The sequence below is a fragment of the Mustela lutreola genome, chromosome 6 (assembly GCF_030435805.1).
Source record: "Mustela lutreola isolate mMusLut2 chromosome 6, mMusLut2.pri, whole genome shotgun sequence".
In the NCBI taxonomy this organism is placed as follows: domain Eukaryota; kingdom Metazoa; phylum Chordata; class Mammalia; order Carnivora; family Mustelidae; genus Mustela; species Mustela lutreola.
The window spans coordinates 99,345,039-99,365,760 of record NC_081295.1 but is presented as its reverse complement, the minus strand read 5'-3'; the positions used below and the strand labels follow the sequence as shown (position 1 = coordinate 99,365,760).

Here is a 20,722-nt window from a genome sequence, read left to right as displayed (position 1 = left end):
ACAGATACATCCAGCTAAATGTAGAGAAGTGGCCGCACTGAGAGGATAAGAAGGGCAGAGATGTGGTTGGGAAGCAAACAGACCCAGAGAACTGTCTGTGGGAGGGAAGAACTCCAGGAGCGTGGACAGATGCTCAGACCCCACACTTCAGGCACAGGGGACTCACAAGGGAAGATGAATCCCCATAGCATTTGGTTTTGAAAACCAGAGGGGCCTAACAATTAGTAGATCTTAACACCTGGAACTTTTTGTTTTTGTTTTTTTTGTGTGAGTCATAAATATTTTTTTTTTATTTTTTATTTTTTATAAACCTATTTTTATCCCCAGGGGTACAGGTCTGTGAATCACCAGGTTTACACACTTCACAGCACTCACCAAAGCACATACCCTCCCCAATGTCCATAATCCCACCCCCTTCTCCCAAACCCCCTCCCCCCAGCAACCCTCAGTTTGTTTTGTGAGATTAAGAGTCACTTATGGTTTGTCTCCCTCCCAATCCCATCTTGTTTCATTTATTCTTCTCCTACCCACTTAAGCCCCCATGTTGCATCACCACTTCCTCATATCAGGGAAATCATATGATAGTTGTCTTTCTCTGCTTGACTTATTTCACTAAGCATGATACGCTCTAGTTCCATCCATGTTGTCGCAAATGGCAAGATTTCATTTCTTTTGATGGCTGCATAGTATTCCATTGTGTATATATACCACATCTTCTTGATCCATTCGTCTGTTGATGGACATCTAGGTTCTTTCCATAGTTTGGCTATTGTGGACATTGCTGCTATAAACATTCGGGTGCACGTGCCCCTTTGGATCACTACGTTTGTATCTTTAGGGTAAATACCCAATAGTGCAATTGCTGGGTCATAGGGCAGTTCTATTTTCAACATTTTGAGGAACCTCCATGCTGTTTTCCAGAGTGGCTGCACCAGCTTGCATTCCCACCAACAGTGTAGGAGGGTTCCCCTTTCTCCGCATCCTCGCCAGCATCTGTCATTTCGTGACTTGTTGATTTTAGCCATTCTGACTGGTGTGAGGTGATATCTCATTGTGGTTTTGATTTGTATTTCCCTGATGCCGAGTGATATGGAGCACTTTTTCATGTGTCTGTTGGCCATCTGGATGTCTTCTTTGCAGAAATGTCTGTTCATGTCCTCTGCCCATTTCTTGATTGGATTAAGGAAACAGTTAACAAAATCAAAAGAAAACTGACAGAATGGGAGAAGATATTTGCAAACGACATATCAGATAAAGGACTAGTGTCCAGAATCTATAAAGAACTTATCAAACTCAACACCCAAAGAACACCTGGAACTTTAAAAAATCCCAGAGCAGCTTTGCTCTGGGAGAGCCAGGAGGGCAAGAGGAAACCGAGTCTCTGCCCTTAAAGAGACAGCACAACAAAGAACCCTGCTGAGATACAGCATAGAAGCAGCAGTTTGAAAAACGCGGGGGGTATCAAGGAGGGAGATTTGTTTACTAATCTCAGAGTGTGTCCTGGAGGGACTGGACACTTTGGGAAACTTCTTTAAGAACAAAAGAGAAGGGGGGCCTGGGGGCTCAGTTGGTCAAGTGGCTGACTTCAGCTCAGGTCATGATTTCAGGGCCCTGGGATTGAGCCTTTCATCAGCTCCAGGCTCAGTGGGGACTTTGCTTCTCCCTCTCCCTCTACCCCTCCCCCTGTTCATACACTCTTTCTCTCCCTCTCTCAAATAAAATATTTAAAAAAAAAAAAAAAAAGGAACAAATGAGCAGGTACCATTCTCTCCTCCCTAAAATTCAAGGACACCTGTGGGAACCAGGGCAACATAAACACTCTCCATCTAGCTTGCAAACAGCACATCCCATCTGTGGGGTCTCCTGCAGACATGACCTTTCCATCCTGGTCTGAGCAGGAGTTTTCCTAACCCGCCCTTGTGGCCGCAGGTCCCCTTATACTGAAAATCAGCATGGACCTTGCTGGCACAGTGCAACCTGACCCCTCCAACCTGACCTCAGCAGGAGTCCATCCTAAGTGGTGCCACAAGCCAGGCAGGGTGCAAGCAGCCCAGATGGGAGAGCACCACTCCAAAATGACTCCTGCTCCAGGGTGAGGGAATGATCACCACATACACACCATTAGGACTATAGCCCCAGCAGTAGGCTAGGGCCAGATGTCTGGTCTAACTACAGACCCTGCCCACCAATGAAAGTTTCTCAGTACCCCCCTGCAGTTTAGTGCTACTACAGCTTTGGCCAATGTCTGGTCTGACTCAACTCAAACCCAAGGTGGCCCTAGACTGGCCCACTAATACCAAAGGGACCAAAAACTGCCACAACAAGCAAAGAGAACCACTGCAGACAACTGGGCTGAAGGCAAGAGACAGAGAGTAAGACAAAATGAGACCAAATAATATATCCCAAATGAAAGAACAGAACAAAATCACAGCAAGAGAGCTAAACAAAACCAAGATAAGTAATATACCTAACAGAGAATTTAAAATATTGCTCATAAAGTATCATTGAACTTGAGTGGATAACCTCTGTGAGACCTTCAACAAAGAGATAGAAAACACTGAAAAGAACCAATTACATAGATGAAGAACTCAAAAACTAAAATAAAATATATAGATTTTATATATATAATTTATATATTAACATATACATATACACTATATATACATATCCTTTGGTACACTAAAATAAAATATTAGCCTAGAATAAGCAGAACAAATCAGCGACCTGGAGAACACAGTTCAGGAGAGCAATCAAGCTGAGCAGGAGAGAGAAAAAATAATAATAAATGAAAATGGATTAAGGAACACAAGAATACTGTCAAGTGTAGAAACATCCAGGTTATAGGAATCCCAGAAGGAGAAGAGAGATCAAAAGTGGAAGAAAATGTGGTTGAAGAAATAATAGCTGGAAATTTCCTGAATTTGGGGAAGGATACAGAAATCTACAACCAGGAGGCATAGGAAGGCCCCAACAAAATCAACCTAAGGAAGTCCACATCAAGACACATAGTAATTAAAACGGCAGAAAGTAATAATGAAGAGAATCTTAAAAGCAGCAAGAGAAACGAAAACAGTTACATCCAAAGGAATCCCTATAAAGCTATCAGTTAATTTTTAAGCAGCAATTCTGAAGGCCAGAAGGCATATATTCAAAGAGCTGAAAGAAGAAAACCCTGCATTCAAGAGAACTCTGTGCAGCAAGGCTATCATTAAGGATAAAGAGAGTTTTTCAGACAAACAAAAGCTAATGGAATTCATCACCACTAAATCAACCCTGCATGAAATGTTAAAGGGGACTCTTCCAATGAAAAGGAAAAACTGTAAGTAGGATTTTAAAAAAGAAGGAAGCACAAAAGCAGTAAAATTAAGCATATCTATACAAATTAGTTAAGGAATTAAAAAAATAAAAGAATGTTAAATAGGATACCATATACCTAATCATGGAGGGGAGAGGAGCAAAATTTTAGTGCTTTTAGAATGGGTTCAAACTTAAGTGAACATCAGCTTAATATAGAGTGCTACCTGCAGATACTATATGCAATCCTAATGGTAACCGCGAATCAAAAACTGGTAACAGATATGCAAAAAATGAAGAGACATGAATTCGAGTATATCACTAAAGAAAGCCAGCAAACCAGGAGAGCAGAGCACAAGAGAAGAAAGGACAGAGATGAAATACAAAAACAGTCATAAAACAGGAACAGAATGGCAATAAGCACATATCCATCAGTAATCACTTTGAATGTAAATGGACTATGCTCCAATCAAAAGACATAGGGTGATGGAATGGACAGAAAAGCAAGACCCAGTGGTGCCTGGGTGGTTCAGTCAGTTAAGTGTCCTACTCTTGATCTTAGCTCAGGTCTTGATTTCAGGGTCGTGAGTTTAGGCCCCACAGTGGGCTCCACGCTGGGCATGGAGCCTACTTTAAAAAATTAAAAAATAAATAAAAACTAAAAGCAAGATCCACCTATATATTACGCTGGCTATAAAAGGCTCATTTCAGATCTAAAGACACATGCAAATTAAGTGAAGGGATGGAAAAGCATTTCTCATCCAAATGGCAGTGAAAAGAAAGCCAAAGTAGCAATACTTATATCAGACAAAATAGACTTTATTATTTTTTAAGATTTGTTTGAGAGAGAGTGTACAAGCAGGGAGAAAGGCAAAGGGAGAGGGTAGAAGTCTCCTTGCTGAGTGGGGGAGGCTGATATATGGCTCAATTTCACGACCCTGAGGTCACTTCACAACTCTGAGCCAAAACCAAGAGTGGGACGCTTAGCCAGCTGAGCCACCAGGTGCCCAGAAAAAACAGACTTTAAAACAAAGACTGTGAGAGGAGACAAAGAAGGACACTATATAAAGGGAATACTCCCACAAGAAGATATAGCAATTATAAATATTTATGCACCCAACATAACATAACCAGTTAAAACAAACATAAAGGAAGTAAACAATAATATTGCAGTAATAGTAAGGGACTTTAACACCCCACTGACATCAACAGATAGATCATCCAAACAGAAAATCAACAAAGAAATAGTGGCTTTGAATGACACACTAGACCAGATGGACTGAAGAGATATACTCAGAACATTCTATCCTAAAACAGATTACACATTCTTTTTGAGTGCATATGGAATGTTCTCCAGAGAGACTATATGTTTGGCCACAAAACAAGTGTCAACAAATTCAAAAAGACTGAAGTCATACCATGCATCTTTTCTGACCACAATACCATAAAACTAGAAATCAACCACAAGAAAAAAAAATCTGAAAAGAACACAAATACGTGGAGGTTAAATAACATGCAACTAAACAATGACTAGGTCAACCAAGAAATCAAAGAGCAAATAAAAAATACATAAAGATGAATGAAAATGAAAACACAATGGTCTAAAATCTTTGGGATGTAGCAAAAGCAGTTCTAAGAAAGAACTTTATAGCAATACAGGCCTACTCAAGAAGCAAGAGAAATCTCAAATAAACAAACTAACTTTAAATCTAAAGAAACCAGAAAAATATCAAACAAAACTCCAAACCAATAAAGGGAAATAATAAGATTAGGGCAGAAATGAACTAGAATGGTACAATGAAACCAGGAACTGGTTCTTTGAAAAGATCAACAAGACTGATAAACCTTTAGCCAGATTCAATTAAAAAAAAAAAAAAAAAGGATGTGGACCCCACAGAAATTCAAAGGACTATAAAGGCGTATAATTTTTTTATAATACTCTAATAAATCAAACAACCTAGAAGACATAGATAAATTCCTAGAAATATATGACCTCCCAAAACTGAATCAAGAAGAAGTAAAAATTTGAACAGACTGATTGCCAACAATAAATTTGAATCAGTAACCAAAAAACCCTCAACAAAGAAAAGTCCAGGACCAAATGGCTTCACATGAATTCTACCAATTTCTATTTTTTCTTTTTTAAAGAGAGGGTGGTGTGGGGGAGGAGCAGACGGAAAGGGAGAGAATCTTAAGTAGGCTCCACGCTCAGGAAGGAGCCTGATGTGAGGCTTAATCTCACAGCCCTGAAATCATGAACTGAGCCAAAATCAAGAGTCGGACACTTACCGCTTCACAACATTTTGACTAAGATCAAGTGAAGAGTCAGTCAGACACTTAACTGACTGAGCCACCCAGGCACTCCAATTCTACCAAACATTTAAAGGAGACTAGGTGTTATATGCAACTAATGAATCACTAAACATTACATCAAAAATTAATGATGTATTATATGTCTGATAGTTGAATTTAAATAAAAATAAATTTAAAAAATAAAGAAGACTTAATACCTATTCTTCTCAAACTATTAAAAAAAATTGGGATGCCTGGGTGGCTCAGTGGGTTAAACGTCTACCTTCAGCTCAGGTCATGATTCCAGGATCCTGGGATCGAGTCCCACATCAGGCTCTTTGTTCAGTGGGGAGCCTGCTTCTCTCTCAGCCTGCTGCTCTCCCTGCTTGTGCTTTCTCTCTCTCTCTCAATCTCTTTCTCTGACAAATTAATAGGTAAAATCTTCAAAGAAAAAAAAATAGAGCAAGGAAAGCTTTCAAATTCATTCCATAAGGCCAGCATTACCCTGATACCAATACCAGATAAAAACATTACAAAAAAAGAGCGAGGGAGAGAAAACTACAATCCAATATCTCTCATGAACATAGATGCAAAATTCCTCAAAAAAGTATTAGGAAACCAAATCCAACATTAAAAAAAAAAAAATCATTCACCATGATCAAGTGGAATTTATTCCCAGGATGCAAGCATGGCTCAATATTCACAAATCAATGTGATATATCACATCAATAAGAGAAAAGGATAAAAACCATATGATTATTTCAATATATGCAGTAAAAACATTTGACCAAGTACAAAATCCATTCACGATAAAAACCCTCAACATCTCTACCTCTAATATCATACTCAGTGGTAAGAAACAGAGCTTTTCCCCTAAGATGAAGAATAAGACAAGAATTGTCCACTCTCACTTTTATTCAACATGGTACTGGAAGTGCTAGCCATAGCAATTAGACAAGAGAAAGGAATAAAAGGCATCCAGATTGGTAAGGAAGAAGTTAAACTGTCACATTTGCAGATGACATGATACTATTTATAGAAAACCCTAAAAACTCCACAAAAAAAACCCTACTAGTATGGATACAGAATTCAGTAAGGTCATAGGAAATCAATAGACAAATGGTGATTAACACCCAATAATGTACAGAATAGTTGAGTATATTATACACCTGAAACTAGCAAAACACCATTTGCTAAAATTTTTAAAGAAAAGTCTTAGAATAAATAAAGGGGGGGATCGTAAAAAGTGACTTACGTGTAAATCAAAAAAGGCTAAAGACCAGACCAGGGACTTGGCAAACTATAATAGTTCAAAATCAACCTGCTGCCTGTTCTAAAGAAAGTTTAATTGTCATTCAGCCACACTTTCATTACACATTGCCTATGACTGCTACTTTTACCCTGGAAGGGCAGAGTTGAGTGGTTCCAACAGAGATGGTATGGCCCACAAAGCCTAAACTATTTACTACCCGTCTCCTTACTAAAAATTTTTGCCATCCTGTCATACACTATGAGCTCCCTACACACTCATATATTTGCTCGAGCAAATATATATATATGAATGATAAGGTCTGGCACAAGCCACAAGCTCATATATCTGTTGAATTAATGAAAAAATGACAAGAGACCATTTAAATCTGGAAGTGACCGATGACCTTCATGGAAGCAGTTTATGAAGCATGGATGCTGAAGCAGCCAGAACGGAGGTGGTTACAGACCCAAAACAGAATAATTATATCTGGAGAAATGGGAGCTACTTATCTTTGATAAGAAGGTAAAGAAAGAGGAGTAATAGTTCGGGAATTCTCTAAGGTGAAGAATGAGAAAACTGAAGGAACTTACCTTGGATCATGGTCTCATATTTGAGACCAACTGCAAATTGAATATGGAAGAGCTTGGGGCATAAAGAAAACAGAAAAAAAAATGAGAACAGTTGGGAATGTCTGTATGGGAAAAGTGGCTAAAACTAAAATAGGATGAAAAAGCTCACTGAGCAGGGGAGACGCCTCCTCTTGAAAATGACAGCACAAAAGGGGATGCTGGTTAAGCAAGGATATAGGAATACACAGGGCTTTTGTGTAGAGGTGTGGACTTATGAGCATTTGTCTTTTTCTAAGTCTGAGGTCCATATACTGCAACAAGGACCCAAAACCCAAAAGGAACTTCAGATACTGACAATATCAATTACCTGTGCACTTTTAAATTTTCTGGCTCAGAGAAAGAAAATGGCTAGCTCCAAATATTATCATTCTCTGATTGACACTTGACAAAAGAAGTATTCAGGTCTAACAAGTACTCAAGATCCCCTTCCATGATTCTTAGCAATGATTCATCAAATAAAGGATCTGTATCTCCTTGGAGCGGATTCTTGATCAGATGGGAGGCGTTAGGAACCAAAGTCAGAATGGCTAGAAGACATGGAAGGTGTGGCACTGGGATTCATACTACCTTCAGGCATTTATTTTTAAATAAAATGCTATTATTTGTGTTAACATGGAAAGGGTTTTTATTTTTTAAAACAAATTAATGAATATTTTTAATTTCTCAGATATAATTTTCATTATGGTAAATATCAATAGATATAAACCACACACACAAAAAACTCTTTTTGGTCCTAATTTTTAGGAGTATACAGATGCTCTGAGACCAAAAAGTTTGAGAGTGACCACCAGAGATGAATGCTTGGTGCTTCTATCAGACGAGATCGGGCGCGTTCAGGGTGGTATGGCCGTAGACTTGGTGCTTCTATCTTAAAGCCCATTCCCCCACCAGGTTCCTTGTTCCATCTCTCACACATATTCCACAAAGCTCCCCTCTTACACATTTGTCAATTTCCCTCTCAGCACAATCATTCCCATGTACGTATAAACATGCTGTTGTTCATTTTATCTTAAAAATAAGCAAAAACTTCTCCTGTTCCTCTGTCAGCTACTGCCGATGTTTCTTCCTCTTTGCACAAAAAATTCCTCAAAAAAGTGGTCTATACTTCTGTTCTCAAATTCCTCTCCTCCCATACATTATTTTTTTTCTTTAATTTTATTTCTGCAGAGTTGACACACAGTTTCAGGTGCACAACATAGTGGTCAACAAGTTTATACCTTATGTTGTGCTCACCACAAGTAGCTGTGATCCTCCCACTCTCTTAAATCCCTCCCATTGGATTTCCCTGCCCTTTCCATTCCACTGAAATGGAGGGAATCCCACTTGGACGCCCCCACATTGTTAAATCCCCATTTGACACAATGAGTCCTTCTGTCTTCGTTGACATACAGGCAGCTGTCCCTTTGCAAGGCTCTGATAAGTGGGAATTTCCGTTAACACTGTTAAATAACCCAGCCCCTCAAGGACATGGTTCAACTTTCAGTTACCACATTTATTAACTGTGAGGGATTGCAGGAAGCACAGACTCCCTGTCTGCCTGGTCAGTGCACCGACCACCACGTAAACAACTCATGCACATTGATCACCAACAATCATCTCATTTGTTTCAAGTCTGTCAGTGACTGGCTTCTGGGTATCTGTTTTTTAGCTCAGAGCTAGACCCCAGAGTATACCTGAAATACATCATTGAGAGAGGAAATTGGCGAAGAAAAGTGAAAGTGAAGCAAAGACACAAAAGGGCTAACACTGGATGTGAAGTTGAATCTAACACAATGGAAGTACAGAAGAATGGGAATGAGGACTGGGAATGAGGACACCACCACCAGTGGGGACAGCACTCAGCTAGGAGAAGGGCCTGAATGAGGACAGTGGGTGCATGGAAAGGACAAGCATCTCCCAGATGCAGCGAGAAACTTCACATTAAAAGAACTCTCAGGGGCGCCTGGGTGGCTCAGTGGGTTAAGCCGCTGCCTTCGGCTCAGGTCATGATCTCAGCGTCCTGGGATCGAGTCCCGCATCGGGCTCTCTGCTCGGCAGGGAGCCTGCTTCCGTCTCTCTCTCTCTGCCTGCCTCTCCGACTACTTGTGATTTCTCTCTGTCAAATAAATAAATAAAATCTTAAAAAAAAAAAAAAAAAAAAAAAAAAAAAAAAAAAAATAGGGCGCCTGGGTGGCTCAGTGGGTTAAGCCGCTGCCTTCGGCTCAGGTCATGATCTCAGGGTCCTGGGATCGAGTCCCGCATCGGGCTCTCTGCTCAGCAGGGAGCCTGCTTCCCCCTCTCTCTCTCTCTGCCTCTCCAACTACTTGTGATTTCTCTCTGTCAAATAAATAAATAAAATCTTTAAAAAAAAAAAAAAAAAAAAAAAAAAAAAAAAAAAAAAAAGAACTCTCAGAAGTTATTAAAGGAACGCAAGGAGATATTCCACAACATAGAAAGCAAAAATAATAAAATGTTGAAAGCTGGTCCAAAATTAGAAAGGAATATGCCAATTTGCCAAGGCATAGAAAAGATATTTGCTCTGGTTATGTGACAAGAATGAGGCAAGCACTGTTCAACCTTGTCTCGGCAAGTTTATTCTACAAAGAAGTAAAACACTTTAATTCTTGATGTTGCCAAACTTTTTTTTTTTTTTTAGACTTATCTTAGAGCAAGTGGGCATGCAAGTAGGGGAAGGGGCAGAGGGACAGGAAGAGAGAATCTCAAGCAGACTCTCTGCAGGAGTGTGTAGTCAGACGAGGGGCTCGATCTCATGCCCCTGAGATCATGACCTGAGCTGAAACCAAGAGTCGCTTGCTCAACTGAGAGCCATTCAGGTGTCCCGCCTTTGTTTTAAATTACAATGTACTAAATAAAAATTAGTTTTACTATTTTTTCACTTCCTTATACATACAAAACCATCAGAGTTTTTCATGTTTTGACAAATTTTTAAAGGTTGCAGAATGGTAAATTTTCCTGTTGATTATTAAGATTGGTGTGGTTGCTTTTAGAGTTCGGAGCTCCACGCCAGAGGGAAGATGGCCTGCACATCCCTCACCTGACTTCCAGGCCATCACGCCCACTTGCTTTTCTTCCTGCCTCACAAGCTGACGGACTTCCCAGTCTCCTCTCTCAGCACTTACTGTGGGAAGACATCAGCCTGCTCCTGGGAGCTTTTCTACTTCCACTGCTCCCTCAGAGATTTCACCAGGTCCTGTGGCTTGAAATTCATCTATAAGCCAGCAACTTCCTCATTTACATCCCCAGCCCAGACCTCCTGCCTGTAAGCCAGATTTCTATATCTGATGGCCTCCTTGATATCTCCACCTGGATATGATAGATACCTTAAACCCAGGATACTGGTAGAAGAGGGAAGGGGGTCAGCAAAGTACCCTCTATAATGGAAAGGCGCTTTAAGACTGAAAACCAAAGCAAGCCACTCCAGCCACTTACACAGTTTCTTTCAGGGTAACTTACAGGGGGGAATCGGGGAGATGGAGTCAGACAGGATGAGCCAGGCAGCACTCGGCTGTTCTCTGCCCTTCTTCTCCACATAGTCAGGACTTCAAACCCCAGCTTTTATGGAGCAAGGGGCATGGTGGTGAGGTCACAGGGCAGCTATCTAAAGTGGCGCCATTTGTGCACCAAAGGATCTCTACTAATTCCCTAAAGTGGGGCCTTCTGTGGGCCAGCCATCTCTACTAATTCCCTAAAGTGGAGTCTTCTGTGGTCCAGCCATCTGACTAGTCACCTAAAGCAGGGCCTTCTGTGGGCCAGCCATCTGACTAGTCACCTAAAGTGGGGCCTTCTGTGGGCCAGCCATCTCTACTAATTCCCTAAAGTGAGGTCTTCGGTGGGCCAGCCATCTCTACTAGCTACCTAAAGTGGGGCCTTCTGTTCACTACTTTAGGGGAGACCAGAACAAGCCACCTGCAATCGCATCAAGGCAGACATTAACCTCCATGGGGCCAGGAACACATAGTCCTGAGGAGGGTATGTTGCATGGGCATGAACAAGATGGACGGCCAAAGATGGAGTCAGTGTGGTCAGCACTCCTACAATAACCAAAACTGAAACCCTTCCCACAACCAAAAAAACCCTCCTCTACTACCCACAATGCACATCTTCCCCATCTCAGTTGATGGCAACTCCTTCCTTCCAGTTGCTCAGGACAAAAACCTGAGTCATTCATAATGACTGTTTTATATCATCTCTACAATCTGTCTCAAGTCCCATTGGCTCTACCTTCAAAATACATCTAGAATCAGAATTTTCTCCATGTCCCCTGGTCCACACACCCTCATCTCTTGCCTGGAGTACTATAGCATGGTCCCAACTTGTCTCCCTCCTGATCTAGTCTCTGCACAGCAGCCAGCTGAGTTCTTGTAAAACACATGCCAAATCTTGCCATTCCTCTCCTGCAAACCCCCACAGTGGCTCTCCATTTTATTCAGAGAAAAGTCAACATCTTTCCAAAGACCCAGTGGGTCCTAGAGGATCTAACTCCATCTTACGGGGCTACGGTCTAATCCCACCTCCTCCTCTTCCTCTCACTCCCTCACTCTTGCGGCTCTTACCAGCTTGCTGCTTTCCAGAACTTTGGGCAGGCCGAGGCTTCACACTCACCAGTCCCTCTTCCTGGAAAGCTCATCCTCCAAACAGTCACATGCCTGACTCCTTTTCTTTCAAGTGTTTGCTCACTGTCACCTTCTCAAAGTGTGCCCGGCTCCCCACATGAACTGTTACCTACCATCACCCTCCAGAAATCTTTATCATTCTTATAGTTCTCCACTTTCCATAGCATTCATCCCCTCATGTACTGTATGATTTACTTGTGTTCTTTATTGGTTGTCTCCCTCTCCTACCGCTTAGGAGGTCAACTCCATGAGAGCAGCAACTTCTTTTCTATTCTGTTGACTGATAAAAGCCGAAGGGCCTAGTGATAGTGACTGATACATATTAGGCATTCAATAATTATTTGCTAGATAAATGAAGTTGAAAAAGTTCTAAGTTACTAGTTATTAAAACGAACCCAGAGAACCTTCTGTGTATGTGTAATAACTCCCATTTGGTGAGGGAAATCTGAAATCTAAAATGTGGTTACCTGTTCATTTTATCAAGAACTACTTCCTAAATACCTTGTAAGTATCAAAGCCAAACTGGACCTTAGATGATCAAACATACTTTTCCAATTCTGTTGCAGGAGCTTCTTGCTTTTGAACACGGTTCTGGATGGACAAGAGTGCTTCTGGTGAATACTGGGCAGCATTGCTCTCCATGTACTTCAAAACATAGTCGTCTGTGTCAAGGATGACAAACCGGTGGCCAAACACTGGGGAGAGGGTAGAAATACACTTAGCTTGGTTATGGTTCTAATCCTGCTGTTAGGGGTAAAACAAGACCGATCTTCTAATGACAAGGTCACAGATAGGTCTGTGACCTAGATGAATGAACTTTCCATAGCTCTCTAAACAAATGTGCAATAGTTTTCTCAGTGTTCAGGAAGCTTGGGCTCTACACCTATGGCCCATGAATGTGACCAACTTACAGTTTAACTGACACATAAGGAGATCAAGACACTGTATCACATATACAAGAATATTAGTTCAGGTGGAATGCAGTCTAACTCTCTCTTACAAGTTAAACGAATTAAATTCCCACTAAGAAGAACCCATTCACTTGGAAAGGCTAAGCTGTGCTTACACCTACCTTCAATCACAGCACCAATGTAGAAGTCAGTCGGGCCATAGTAGATGGGGTTTTCCGTGGTCGAGGATGGTTTAAGAACTTTAGTTCTGCCAAGGTACTTGCCCCCAATAATGCCAGAATTGCGGACGGGTGGCTCAAAGATACTGATCATGTCACTGGCAAGAAAATAAGAGAAGACAAATCGGCGGCCTTTGTCTTCTGGGATGGGAGATTCCTAGGAAGGAGGAGAAAGGAAGTTATTATAAAGGTACAAGATGTTCAAAACTTAAGTGTCTACAGGACTAGGTATCAAATATAAACCAAAAAGGGGCTCCTGGGTGGCTCAGCTGGTTAAGCATCTGCCTTTGGCTCAGGTCAGATCAAGCCCCACATTGTGGACTGCCTGCTCAGCAGGAAGCCTGCTTCTTCCTCTCCCTTGCCTGCCACTCCCCCTGCTTGTGCTCTCTCTCTCTCTTTCTCTCTCTGTCAAATAAAAAAAAAAATAAGATCTTTTAAAAATGATAAAATATAATATAAACCCAATATACAAAGTATAATGTAAGGGAACAGTACTGGGCGGGGGTTTGGGGAGACTGTGGTGGCCTGGAAAGGACATGCCTCATCTAAAGGAGGCTACGTCAACTCAACTCTGACTGGCTGCTGTCTTGTGCAAATGTAAGCCCAATGCTGGGGATCTTCCCATTTCTCAAGGGAAGACAGAAAACCAGTGTTGTATGTAAGTGATGAATCACGAAATTCTATACCTGAAACTAATATTACACTGTGTGTTAACTAACTGGAATTTAAGCAAAAACCTGGGGAAAAAAACCACCCTGATTTTAAAATGTTGATCTGAACTCTTTTAAAGCCCTGTGTGCACCAAACAAAACATGTGGGCTACATTCTGCCCACAGGCTGCCCACAGTTTGAGACCTCTTGGCTGACATATTCAGTTTCATAGACACTAAGATGGTTATGCAAGTTTAGTTCTTTAAACAAATCAATTTTTATATATAATTTTTAAAAGAAAATTTAAGAAAGAAGAATGAGCAATACATGTCGTAGAGTTGAAATTGATTTTGAGAAACTATCTTGTAGATAAGACTGTTCCTACATAAATCACTGAGTGTGATCACATAACCCTAAGAAACCAATTCCAGATTGAACAAGTCTAAATACAGACATGCTTGTTCTTGACTAAAGTCTCCTCAAATTGCAACTTCAGCACATATCTTTTCATTTACAACGTGGAATTTCTTGTATAATAATTTGTTTATCAAAGAAAGTCACTGGGTTTCCTCTTAATCAAATAATTTCTTCATACTATTCCCTAATCTAACAGTCTCCAAACTTTTTTGATTAGACATTCTAACAATAAAAAACTGTTAAACAAACATCCACAATATAGTTATAAAAATCAAATCACATCACTCCTCTGCTCTCAAACCTCCAGAGGATTCTCGTCACACTGAATAAAATATGAAATTCTGAGCACAGAGGCGGGCTGGGCTGTACCAAGGGGGTGGAAAGGGAGGGACATTGGTTCACCCTGGCAGGAGTATTTTAAAAGTTAAAAAAAAAATTCTTTATGTTTTTATTTAGAACTAAGTGTAAAGTTACATGAACAATAAGAATTTTCACATACTCCTCACAACATAGCATCTGACATAGTCACTGTACAATTACCAGACCCAGAGTAATGGTACCATAGGAATGGTAAATGGTAAGGACATAATAGTATTAAATAGATCACAGTTCTTATTCAAATTTTACCTGTTTTTCACTTATGTTTTTTTGACTTAGGATGCTACCCAGGATCTCACATTGTGTTAAGTTGTTCTTTCTCTTTGATCTCCTCTAATCTGTGACAGTTCCTCATTCTGTCCTTGTCCTTTCATGACCTTGACACTTTTGAAGAATAATGTTGAATGTCCCTTGTGCATCTCATTTTTACATCTTTGGCAAAAATACTACAGAAAAAAATTTCTTGTTCTCAAAGTACACCAAGGAGTTTGTGATATTGATGGATCTCATTATTGGTGATGTTGACTTTGGTCATGTGGGTAGAAGATAAATTCTGGGTTTCTCCCTTTAAAAATTACCAACTTCCCCTTTGTAGTTGATAAATATTTTATCTTAAGAAACACGTTGAAATGATGAAAATCCTGTTTCTCCTCAAATATTTTCCAGTAATTTTAGCATCCACTGATGGATCTTCTCTGCAACAATTATTGCTGTGGAGGGTGCTTAATGGTAATTTGTTATCACCTTCCTCTCCTCCACATGTAGTAACTGAAATTCTACTGTATGGAGGCATGGTCTCTATGAGGATGGGTATTATGTTGCCGATATTTAGAATTACAGGCATACAATGAGAGTAAGAAGCACATCAACTTTGGGGTTTATCTTTAAATTGTCTGCAGACATATTACCTACACTCCTGTTACCTGCACCATGGATGACTACTCCCACTGTTCTAGCCCACTGGCTCTGTTAGGCCACTGGCTGCAAAGCTGTGAGTGGGTGCCTGATCCCATCTTCCTTCCTGTCTCTCTGCCCTCCATTCCCTGTGCAATGCCCCTGCATGAATTGCAGTTCCCATAGACATGCAGCTGACTGGCCCCCTCAGTCCTTCATTCAGGTCTCTACTCAGTTGTGTGCCTTCTCCCCTCCGTTTGCCTTATTTTCCCGTTAAATGAGCCCCTTGCCATCACTCTATCTCCTGCTTTACTTTGCACAGCATGTTTACCGCTTGTTTTTTTTTTTTTTTTAAAGATTTTTATTTATTTATTTGACAGACAGAGATCACAAGTAGGCAGAGAGGCAGGCAGAGAGAGAGAGGGAAGCAGGCTTCCTGCGGAGCAGAGAGCCCGATACGGGGCTCGATCCCAGGACCCTGAGATCATGACCCCAGCCAAAGGCAGCAGCCCAAACCACTGAGCGACCCAGGCACCCCCCGCTTGTTCTTTAATGATGTGTTTACTTGACTCGAGTATCCTCAACTGGAATGTAAGCTCCGTGAGGCCAGAGATTGTTCTGTCTTGTTTTCCACTATATCCTCAATGCCCAGAACTATGCCAAGCCCAAAGTCATTCTGTAATATTTGTTAAGTGCGTGATGAATAATTCAACATCTACTCTTCTACATACACATGTTCTATGCCCTACAAAGTCCATATAAAAATATCAGGAACTATAAAATAGGTGCATTCCTCATAAATTATGAGCAGAGGCTGGAGTATTTTCTTCACAGCATCCATGGAGTATAAGCTATCTGCAGGCTTCTTGGAAGGCCAAGCCTGCTGCTGTGGAGACCACTGTTCAAGTCACGTTCTTACATTCTTCTCGAGCTTCCCGCAATCCCTCCACTGGCACTCTGAGGCCCAGATTTGTCACTAGCCATATTTTCACTTAGGCCCCAACCCACTGTCTGGGCTTAGTGTATTTTATTCTATATATATATATATACACTTTTCACTGTGAACTATAACACACATAAAGAAAAACTGCAAAAACTAAAATGTACAATTCAAAGAATTTTCATTAAGTCAACACTCATGGAACCACCACCCAGGTCAAGAAACAGAATGCTGACAGAACCTAGAAAGTCCTCCCAACTGAGAGAACTTGTTAATAATGTAAAAATATTCATTAATCAGAATTTTTATGGTATGGAGTATGCTAGTTGGCCTAGAGTTTACTAGAACTCCCTTTTTATTTAAAGCTTTGTTTAAGATCTTGCTAAAATGTTGTAGTCAACTATGTCTTGACTTAATATTTATTTTTCCAAATATATGCACACAGTTTGAAAAATCACTTGGCCCATCTCCCACACTTCCAACTCCTATTCCCAGAAGTAACTTATTTCAATTTCTATTTATATCCGTATTTCTAAATAAAATGCTGATATTCCTATTTTTGTATGTTTTCCATTTTTAAAGATATTACCCTTTGAATTCCTATCAGTAATTCTCCTCAGGTAACTCGGCCAATAGTAGAATATTCAGGATTTAAATTTATGTCTGTTTCCAAACCCATGCTAGCCATATGACCCCTCAAAGGCAGTATCTATTAAATTGGTAGAATTCCATTACATTTAAGAAATATAAAATACATCAAGCTAGATATCACAAGTAATGATAAAAAGTAGTAAGATATGGGCCCTACCCTCAAGGAAATCACAGTACACTCGGTTGTACACAAGTACACAAATAATTTGACTCTGTCAGGCTTTCATAATTACTTAAGAAAAAAAGCAAGAAGGTCAGTCAAAATTTGAGGGGTAGTAGAGAGAGATTACTGGTCTAAGAATGAGGTTTATAGGAGCTAGGACTAGAGCTAGGTCTTGGATCAGGGCACTACCGCTAATACTCTCCAACCTGCCCAAAGGCTGGGGACTGGGTTGCCTGGCTGTTTAAATAACATACAACTCTGACACCTGTTACTCTACAGCTTTCCAGATAGAAAGGACAACTGGGCACAGTGCTGAGACAGAACAGAATCTTATTATATGGAAGTCATCCTCACCAGTGCAGCCAAATAACGAAGCACCTTGTTATCGTTCACCAGCATTTTAATAACATCTTTTTTCGGAGCCTTTGGAATGAGAACAAAGCAATTCTGAGCAGAGTCTTCAATGAGTCCATAGCCGTTATAGGGAGGTAGCTCCTGGAGAAATATAAGAAGTAAAGTAATAAATTATATTAAAGGAAAAATTTATGTTAAAATTACACTAAAGGTAACTAAGTTTCTTTTTTAGAAATCTAGAAGACACTTATTCAAAAGCAATTTCTATATATGCAAATGTACTGTAGTCAGAAAATAAAACATTGCATCTTCCATTCCTTTTTATATGTAAACTTTACATCATGATCCCTGCTCATAGGAGTGACTGAGGATGCTAGAGTAACCCTCAGAGTGAAAGGAAAGTTCAGCGGTCCCCCTTACCCAGAGGGCAAAAGGTCCAAGACCCCCAGTGGATGACTGAACCCTATATTTACTATGCTTTTTCCCAGACATACTTTTGATAAAATTCAACTTATAAATTACACCTGGTAAGAGATTAACAATGATAATTAATAAAATAGAACAATTACAACATACTGTAATAAAAGTTATGTGAATGTGGTCTCTCTCTCAAAATACCTTACTGTACAGCACTCCCCCTTCTTGTGATGACATAAGATGACAAAATGCCTACGTGATGAGATGAAGTGAGGTGAATGACATAGTGTTGTGACACAGTGTGAGGCTACTGTTGGCCTTCTGATGATACATCAGGAGGAGGCTCATCTGCTTCCAGACCGCGGTTGCCCATGGGTAACTGAAACCATGGAAAGCAAAACTATGGTTAAGGAGGGACTCGTGAGTTGCTGATAGGACCGCCAAAGCAGGACCTGGCCCTACTCCTGGTCCCAATCCTGACCCTTGTGGTCATCCTACTGTGGACAAACCCAAGTGTCTGTGACTTCTTTGTTCTAGGGTGTGTGCGTGTTGCGTGTGTGCGTGGAGGAGGGCAGGACTTGGTTCGTGCTACTATTTCCCTATTTATCTCCGTATTTCTAGTATTTTTATTTATGGACGTTAGCTGCACAAAACAGGGACGACAGCCATTCTTTACTGAGAACTCAGACTCCCTTGTCCAATTAGTACTCTTATAGCAAAAAAGCAAACTTAAGAAACCAAACTTCTGCTATGACGGTTATTTGGTGAGTTAGTGTGAAAGTACAGGATGAACTTTTATTTTTCAATCAGGCCTCAGGAAGAGCTGAAAGCATCACTCTAATCTGGTAGGATTTCTTGGTCTAAAAACTTGAGTAGAGCAGCCGTTTTCCTCTCCTCGATGTGGACTGCAGAAGAGTTATTTCCCTTTGACTCCTTTTTACTAGGCGTTCTCAGCAAAGTCAGCTTATTCCACACTTTTCACATATAGATACTTTCCCCAAATCTTTTCATACGTTGTATTGAAACATGTTGACAGATTAGTCTATATGGTCCATCTGTGACTGGCACTCTCTCAAAAGCTTGTGACTACTCTGCTCATCCAAGGCGTAGTGCCCGGAACACTGCCTCTTTGCCCACCTCCTGGGCCGTAATGTGACCATCATGGCAGAAAGATGACTGGTGCCTCCAGCAAATGCACAATGACCTAACTTGCTCTACATGTGAAACCATGACTCAATGCACATACAAGTTGCCATGGACAGAGGGATCCTGGGTGAGACACCACACCCTGAGTGTCTGAGTTACTCTAGAGGCCAGGCAGGAGTACACAGTAGTGGGATCCTAACTTCCTCTGCTTCTGTACCAACACACTATGAGCCCAGCTGGGGCTCGACAGTAGAGGCTAAAGAATTTTGAAATAGGGAGGGAAGCCTCTGAGCACCTTCCTCTCAAATTCTTTCCTCTCAAATTTCTTTCTGTGCTGGAGGAATTCTGTAATTTCACCTTCTGTTCACATCTTTCTTTTGAGAAGAAAGGGCCTTGATCTTATTTTACACACAGAGGGGTAATATATATATATAAAGACAGGCCACAGGTATTAACACCCAATTTCATATACAGGCCACAGACCAAAGAGGCTGGATGCATTGCTCCGGACCCAAAGGTGTGAGACAGGCACCGGTGCTTGCAGGCTGTGATTCGGTGCTATCTTAACACATCACATACTTCTTGAATTTGCTGGATAATGTGTCATTTTTAACACATGAAATTCTCAAGCAGACTCACGCTCAGGGGAGAGCTCTGCATGGGGCTCCATCCCATGACCCTGAAATCATGACTTAAGCTGAAATCAAGAGTCAGTCGCTCAACCGAGTGAGCCACCCAGGAGCCTCCACACGCAATTCTTCTTTGAATTTCTAAAATTCAAAGAATTTTAGAATCCTTTGGCTGAATCCCTCCGAAGGCTCAAGTCTATCCGATTACTGTGTGGGTGCACTGAGAAGCACCACGACCTTACTCTTAGATCAGAGTAGACTCTGTGGTACACAGAACCAGATTTCTGGGTTCAGTATAATTCTAAGGAAAGCTACGTGGCAATGAAAGAAAGCCATTTTCCAACATATTTATTAATCAGCTTCTGTTTGCTCCCCATTAGTTTTTAAGTAAGAGGGTCAAATAAATAGGCAGGGAACAGTGAAACGCCCTAGCAGTCTGGAATTTTAAGAGATGTCTTTTTTAGTCAAAATTTTAAAATTATAAAAGCAATACAAGGTTTGGTATAAGAAGAGAAATTAAAAGCACACAAAGTATAAAAAGAAAGTTCCTTTGTCGTCTCACACTCCCCCCCCCCCACCTCCCAATGCTCACATGTGGAACTCCCCACAGTGAACAGTGTGGCAGGATAGCTCTCCAGGTACTCCCTTTGGCAAGTGTAAGCAGATGCTGTATGCAAAAATTTACACAAACAGGGCCAAAGCACATAAATGCTTTCACCCACAAATGTGATGGACAGTTTTCCACGTTGCAGAGACTGACTTCCTCTTTTTCTGTTTAACCAGCCTTATAGTCTCGCAGTCTTCTCGCTGTACTAGAGTTTATTCTGCCAATCTCCTTACACTTTATTATAAGTAATGCTAAAATACACATCC

General features: G+C 40.8%; 1 protein-coding gene across 2 annotated transcripts in view; it reads right to left on the bottom strand.

The window, feature by feature from the left end:
• EFHC1 (EF-hand domain containing 1) overlaps nucleotides 1-20,722 on the bottom strand; it is a 58,637-nt gene that overhangs the window by 11,131 nt on the left and 26,784 nt on the right. For both annotated transcript variants that reach the window (XM_059178245.1, XM_059178246.1), the window contains 3 exons: nucleotides 17,658-17,798; nucleotides 13,153-13,366; nucleotides 12,628-12,775 (listed from right to left, as the gene is read on the bottom strand). In XM_059178245.1, the coding sequence (XP_059034228.1) occupies nucleotides 12,628-12,775; nucleotides 13,153-13,366; nucleotides 17,658-17,798 (503 nt within the window). The remainder of the gene's footprint in view (nucleotides 1-12,627; nucleotides 12,776-13,152; nucleotides 13,367-17,657; nucleotides 17,799-20,722) is intronic.